Raw genomic sequence first — 7560 nt, 5'->3', positions numbered from 1 at the left:
AATCGAGACTACTTCTTCCCGGGGTAGCCGGGCGGTGGCAGCTGGCAGCAACGCCCGGTGGGTGAGGCCCCCGGAGGCTCTGCGTGCACTCGCTTGTCACTGCTGTTGTAGCTCGTCCGGAACAGGGTTCACTGCATCTGTGCAGAAGCCAGAGGTGGGTGGGGTTTCGAACCCCCGCCTCCCCTTACCAAGCGCACTGTGTAACGGGGTCAAGGCGGCCCAGGCCACTGTGGACAGAGCCCGTCACGAAGGCGCGCAGAGGCTGCTGAGCACCCGCCCATCTGGCCCACACCTGCCGCACCCCCACGAAGACCAAGGGGCGGCCGTGGGTTCGAAGGCTACACCCCGGTGGCCTAGCTCCTGGCCAGCCGCCTTGTCCCATCTTCTGGCTTGAATTCTTAAAAAACGTCAAGTGCCTTCGCCCTTCTGTTCCTCTAGGCTTATCATGAGCCACTGGGGCTGGTGGAAAATTCTTCACTTCTCCTCACTTGAAAAACAGCCGGGGTGGGTGGGAGGAGGGAAGGTTGCGGTGAAAAATATCTCAGGGCCTGATGGTTTCAAGTGGAGTGCTAGCTAGTCTCCTCGTTAGCGTTTTGCAAATGTGAATGAACGATGATCCAAGGCACTTGGAAAGCTTGGTTACTCTCTTTGATCTCAGGATTTCGGGAAGAGGAAGGAGAGGAGTGGGGATAGGTCCCCGTGGACCTCGGTTATAGCTGAGGGGGACCATAGGCTCTGAAAACCAACGCTCCCTGCCCCCACACTCTCCAAAGGAGGGTCGAGGGTCTCTGCCAATGCCAAGGGCACAACTGCTTTAGCTACTGATTCTGGCTTCAACTGGACCTGAGCCACTAAGAAAGTTGATATTCATGTGAAAAAAAAAAAACTGAACCATCGAGACTATATATATATATGTATATTACATATTATATATACACACATATATAATATATATATATAATTTTAGAGAGAACACGCACGAGAGAGAGAGAGAGAGAGAGAGAGAGAGAGAGAGAGAGAGAGAGAGTGTCAGAGGGAGAGAGAATTGGCACGCCAGGGCCTCAGCCACTGATATCAAATCCAGATGCTTGTGCCACCTAGTGGGCTTGTGTGGCCTTGCGCTTGTGTCATTTTTGTGCATCTGGCTTACGTTGGGACCTGGAGAGTCAGACATGGGTCCTTAGGCTTTGCAGGCAAGCTGCATTAACTGCTAAGCCATCTTTCTAGCCATATATATGTATATATATATGTATTTTTTTTTTAACTGCTTACTATTTGCTTTTGAGACCCTGGAAGACCCAGTATGTACTGGGTATCGGTATATATCACTGGGAGTGGAAAAGCCTAGCAACTTTGTTCAGCACAAAACCACATTAAATGAAATAGGAGGAGGAAAAAAAAAAAAAAAAAAACCTTATTCTGGACTAGGGAGGTTCCAGGGGTAGGGCGGCTGTGGCAGCCAAATGGCCAACGTGTCTTAGGTTTCGGGTCAGCTCCTTTCCTTCGGCCCAGAGCTCAGGAACCCTCATCCCGCCGCAGGAAGTGTTCTGCGCACTCGCTCTGCTTCCTCTGTAAACACCGCAAACACCGCAGCAGGCAAAACGAAGTCAGGGCGTGCCTTCCGCGTGGGCTCTTTCCTAAGCCGCCAGACTCAAGTTCAGGCTCCGGCCTGTGTCGCTCAGCCGAGGACATGCGCTGCAAAGCTCGGAGTTGAATCCCCAGCATCAGAAAAAAGTAAACCATTTATTACATGTTTTTAAACGCCTACTGTGTGTTACGCTTTTAATCTCAGCCCTGAGGAGGATGAAGCAAGAAGACTGCCACAAGTTCAAGGTCAGCCTGCCGGGGATGTGAAACCCTGTCCCAAAATAAGGAGTAAACATATCTAAGCTGGGGGTGCTGGCGCACGCCTTTAAGCCCAGCACTGGGGAGGCAGAGCTAGGAGGATCCCCGTGAGTTCGAGGCCAGCCTGGGACTATATAGTGCATTCCAGGTCAGCCTGGGCTAGAGGAGACCCTACCTGAAAAATAAATAAAATAAAATTTAAAAATCCAATTAAATGTGTGCTGTAACAGTCGTGGGCCAGAGAGGCGCTCAGCTGCTGGAGCACTACTGCCTCAGAAACAGATGGAAAACTTGGGACGATTCCTCAGTTTCTTCCCTTCAGCATGTGAAAGGGAAGCATTTTTGAATTCTGCAGGAAGCAAGCGTTCCTGACTAGGAAACAAACGGAATACTTGATTAATAGTTTCTATTGTACAAGCAACTCACCCTAGAATTGTTCTATAAGAAAGTGGTTGAAGACATGTGGATTTGCCATCAAAGTGGCTAACCAATGTGGAGAGCGCTCACACCTGCAGTCCAGCACTTAAGAGGTGGAGCAAGGTCAGTGTCATTGAAGCCAGCCCGGGTGAAAAGAAATCCTATCGGAAACAGAACAAAGCAAAACAGAAACTCACTGTGATGATCTAGTCTCAAGAGCCCTGCAGAGAATCAGGAGCAAGAACCTGAAGATGTGATCAACTCTGGGTAGCTGTTCAAATGCCACTATATTGAAAGATGTAATCCTTGGGCTTCCATAACTGGATGAACTTTGGCTTTCATCTAAGTCTGTTTGATCGAAATTTTTGCTGATTAATTAAATATAAAAATCTGAAAAAAAAACAAACCTTATTCTGAGTAAAGATACAAATAACTATAGTTCCTTATGTACTTCCCTGGACCTGCAGCTGGTCCAGTCTGTCTTTTTTAAGGTTCTCCTTGTAAGCTTACACCCCAGCCTGGCCCAGTGCTGCTTTTCTCTTACACTTCCTTACATTTTGGTGCTGTGTCTAGGATCAGAGCGCCCTGGGGCTTTCAGGCCATGCACTCCCTTTCTCTCTCCTCTTTACTTCCTTGCTCCCCCAGGAGCACAAAATCTCACTGTGCTCACTGTTCTGAACTAAACAGCCATCTGTGACCAGAAACCTTCAGTCTTCCAGCTTGATACCTGGGGGCTTCTTCCTTTTGTTCGTTTCACCAGCTCCCACTGGACTTTAGACCTCCAGACTACAAGCCTCTTGCCATGTGATCCACTACATCCACACCCTCATCAAATTACAACTTCAGGACCAGGTATTCATTCTCATTCTATGGTGGAGGCGTCCCCACCCCAGACCTTAGAAACTCTGGGATTTCCTCACTTTTCTGTCTGTGGACAATGGAGAGTAGGAGCCTCCCACATGTAATTCCTCTCGGCACCCCAAGCATTACAAATGTGAGGATGGTCCCTCCTAATCATTGGGTTTCATTTGCCCTCCCTAAGCCTGAGAGATATCCCTGGTGTAGGATTAGCCACGCTAGTCCTTGTCCTCCAAAATGGGTTCTAAATTATCTGTTCCAAAAGACACTCCATTGGCATGTCTCAAGGCTAATTTAAAGGAATTCAAAGTTCCTAAACTCCTGCCTGCCAAATTAGTCCAGCTCTCTGTTAAAATTTGGCCACAATATTCTTTAGATAATGGCCATCACTGGCCTGAATTTGGTACTGTTGATTTTAATATTCTTACTGGTCTTGATAACTTCCTTAGAAAACGTTGCAAGTGGTCCAAGGTTTCTTACCTTCAGGGCTTCTTTGCCCTTCACTCCTGTCTTTCCCTTTGTACTTCTTGTTCTACCTACCAAATTCTCCCTTGTCACCAAAAAGCCTCTAAAATCTTATACCTTCTAAAACTCTGTCTCTCACACACAGTTCTGCTATCTGGCTATGACTTGTGAGGATCTCTCCCTCTCACACCAAATTCAAGCCATCTCACTAAATCAAATACAAACCCTGCCTTCTTAAAGAAACTCTGTCTTTACTAGGCCTCTTTAACATCTTCTACATATGGATATCTAATTTTTCTCTCCTTGCTAAAAGTAAAACTCACTATACAGCTTCCAGGTTTTTTTCCTTTCTTTCTTTTCCCTTTCCCCTTTCTTTTCATTATAAGCCACCAAAGAAAAAATGTCAACTTTAAATTCAAATCACTGGCTGTTGCTCTGTTAAGTCCTCACCAATTTAAAATATAACTAAAATCTTAAAAGGATGTCTGTCTATGAAATGTCTAATGTTGGTCAACCATGTCATGTCATGTGTTCTGTTTCATGTAGTCTGTCCTTATGTAGGACTAAATTTATGGGTATTAATTGTTCCAATGCTTATGGTCACTAAATGTTCTAATACTCATATTTTTAAGATGATGTCAAATTTTAAAACCAGGTTTACAATACATTTAAAATAATTAACTTCTATGTTTTTGACAACATGCTTGTTCATACTTACTACAATAGACATATTTATACACCACATTCTAATCCTGCTTCTACAGAAAGAGATATATTTTTGTTTTTTTAATTCAAAAAATTATTTATTAGAGTCAGAGAGAGAGGGAGGTAGAGGTAGAGAGAGCAAGAGTGAGAATGGGCATGCCAGGGCTTCCAGCAACTGCAAACGAACTGTAGACATGTGCACCCCCTTGTGCATCTGGCTAACGTGGGTCCTCAGAAATCAAACCTGGGTCCTTTGGCTTTGCAGGCAAGTGCCTTAACCACTAACCCATCCTTCCATCCAGAAATGTATTTTTGGATCAAAAAAGACATTATAAGGTAAAATATCATTGTAAGTTTTAAGAGGATATGAAAGTGATGTGGAAAGGTTTTGGGACTTAAACCAAAGAAAGTTTGGGTTGCCTGTGGTAAAATGGGTTAACTTAAAAGTTTTCATTCTTCATATTTTCTCACCTTGTTCATATAGTTCAGACTTTAATCTTTGTAGTAAGTTGATAAATTTATATTGTCATATCTCAAATCAAAGTCAAAGTACAATATACCAATATTTCCTACTGTTAAACTTTGACTACTGAAAAAGAAAACTAAATGCTTAACAAAATCAAGATTCAAAAAATTTATTTTGAGGTAGGGTCTAACTCTAGCTCAGGCTGACCTGGAATTCAGTCTCAGGGTGGCCTCAAACTCACAGTGATCCTCCTACCTCTGCCTCCTGAGGGCTGGGATTTCAAGATTCACTTTTAATGAATTTTTGTTTGTTTATTTAAACATTATTTAAATGTAACATAAAAGTCAAAAATGTGAAATTAATATAACTGACCTAAATATTAAAAAAAATAGGGAAGCCTAAGGGGACTGCTGACCCAGGAAAATGGGAAGACAACTAGAATCCAGACAGTCTATTTACAATTAACCAAGAAACAGAAGTTAAATAAAAACTTGAATGGTCATATTAAAAGTTTTATGCGGGTGCGGAGCATGCCGGGAGTGCGGGTGTGCTGTTGGCAGCGGCAGGTGAGGACGCTGTGGGAGAGCCTCTGGCGGTGGCTGCTACATGCCGGCTTTGCCCGGGCAAAGGCGGGAACCTTCTGGAGGAATCAAATTTGTTGAAATGAGTAATCGCAAAACAAAGAGTAACAACTTAGTACGTGCAGAGTCCCTTTCACAGGTACAAAGAATTTCACGTGAAAGATTTTGCAATAGTACTCATGGTGAACTATTTGGAGTGCAAGTACAATACAAGCACTTAATTGAGCTGCTAAAAAGAACTGCTATCCATGGAGAAAGTAACTCTGTACTCATTATTGGACCCAGAGGATCAGGAAAGACCATGTTAATAAGTCATGCTTTGAAAGAACTCATGGAAATAGAACTGAGTGAAAATGTATTACAAGTTCACCTAAATGGATTGCTTCATATCAATGATAAATTTGCTCTAAAGGAGATCACATGGCAGTTATATCTGGAAAATGTGGTTGGAGATAAAGTTTTTGGAAGCTTTGCTGAAAACCTTTCGTTTCTTCTGGAAGCTTAAAAAAAAGGTGACCAGACTCGCAGTTGCCCAGTGATCTTCGTGTTAGATGAATTTGATCTTTTTGCTCATCATAAAAACCAAACATTGGAAGAGAGAAGATACTTAATAGGTTGATATTGTATATATGTAATTACACTGATTGTAATGGGGAGGTAATATGATGGAGAATGGAATTTCAAATGGGAAAGTGTGGGGGTGGGGAGGGAGGGAATTACCATGGGATATATTTTATAATCATGGAAAATGTTAATAAAAATTAAAAAAAAAAAAAACATTGCTCTATAATCTTTTTGACATTTCTCAGTCTGCTCAGACTCCATTAGCAGTTATTGGCCTTACATGTAGATTGGATATTTTGGAACTCTTAGAAAAAAGAGTGAAGTCACGATTTTCTCACCGGCAGATACATTTAATGAATTCATTTGGCTTTCCACAGTTCATTAAAATATTTAAAGAACAATTATCTTTACCTGCAGAATTTCCAGATAAAGTTTTTGCTGAGAAATGGAATGAGAATGTACAGTGTCTCTCAGAAGACAGAACTGTGCATGAAGTTCTACAGAAGCATTTTAATGTCAATAAAAACCTGCGGTCATTACATATGCTATTGATGGTTGCTTTAAGCCGAATAACTGTATCGCACCCATATCTGACCTCAGCAGATCTGATGGAGGCACACCAGCTATGTAGCATGGATTCTAAAGCAAATATTGTACATGGTCTCTCAGTCTTAGAAATCTGCCTTATAATAGCAATGAAACATTTAAATGACATCTATGAAGAGGAGCCCTTCAATTTTCAAATGGTCTATAATGAGTTTCAGAAATTTGTTCAAAGAAAAGCTCATTCAGTTTATAATTTTGAGAAGCCTGTTGTCATGAAGGCTTTTGAACACTTACAACAATTGGAACTAATAAAACCCGTGGAAAGAACTTCAGTAAATTCACAGAAAGAATACCAACTTATGAAGCTACTTCTGGATAACACTCAAATTATGAATGCTTTGCAGAAATACCCTAACTGCCCTACAGACGTTAGGCAGTGGGCAACTTCATCTCTGAGCTGGCTATGATCCTTATAGGCACACTTCTCTGAAAAACAAAAACAAACAAAAAGCCACTGTCTTAACAGGATATATTAATTGCATTCCTTATAAGAAGGATTATGCTTATGGGGAACGTACATGTAGTATCTTGGCTGTACCTTGTATCATGAGTATATGTCATGTGATATACATTCCAGTGATTTAGAGTGCAGTAAGTGGTTCAAATAAACAAAATGTGACTGTTAGGGATGGAGCTGTATTATTACTCAATAAACACCTGTGAATTATTTTTGTGATCCATAAAAAAAAAAGTTTTATGCGGGCTGGAGAGATGGCTTAGTAATTAAGGCACTTACCTGCAAAGCCAAAGGATCTCAGTTTGATTCCCCAGGACCCAAGTGGGCCAGATGCACACAGTGGTACATGCATCTGGAGTTTATTTGCAGTGGCTGGAAGCCCTGGCACACCCAATCTCTCTCTCTCTCTCTTTCTCTCTCTGCCTCTTTCCTTCTCTTAAATAAACAAATAAAAATAAAATATTTTTTAGAAGTTTTATGGTAAGGCCAATAAAAGTTTTTGTTAGTAGTGATGAGATGAACTGACTAAGGAAGATGAACTGGACAGGGAACTTTAAATGTTGGTAAATGTTTGATTAAAAAAGATTGTTACAGAG

The 7560-nt window shown here is 42.0% G+C and overlaps 1 protein-coding gene across 1 annotated transcript; it reads left to right on the top strand.

Moving 5' to 3' along the window:
• The first annotated feature begins 5370 nt into the window (after positions 1 to 5370).
• On the top strand, positions 5371 to 7055 carry LOC101596997 (origin recognition complex subunit 4-like). The gene is made up of 2 exons (XM_045161865.1): positions 5371 to 5925; positions 6116 to 7055. The coding sequence occupies exon 1, from the start codon at positions 5420 to 5422 to the stop codon at positions 5840 to 5842; it is 423 nt and encodes a 140-aa protein (XP_045017800.1). The 5' UTR covers positions 5371 to 5419; the 3' UTR covers positions 5843 to 5925; positions 6116 to 7055.
• The last annotated feature ends 505 nt before the right edge of the window (positions 7056 to 7560 follow it).

This window comes from Jaculus jaculus, chromosome 11 (genome assembly GCF_020740685.1).
Source record: "Jaculus jaculus isolate mJacJac1 chromosome 11, mJacJac1.mat.Y.cur, whole genome shotgun sequence".
Lineage (NCBI taxonomy): Eukaryota > Metazoa > Chordata > Mammalia > Rodentia > Dipodidae > Jaculus > Jaculus jaculus.
Note: the sequence above shows the minus strand (reverse complement) of the source record. Positions and strands in the feature narration are given on the sequence as shown.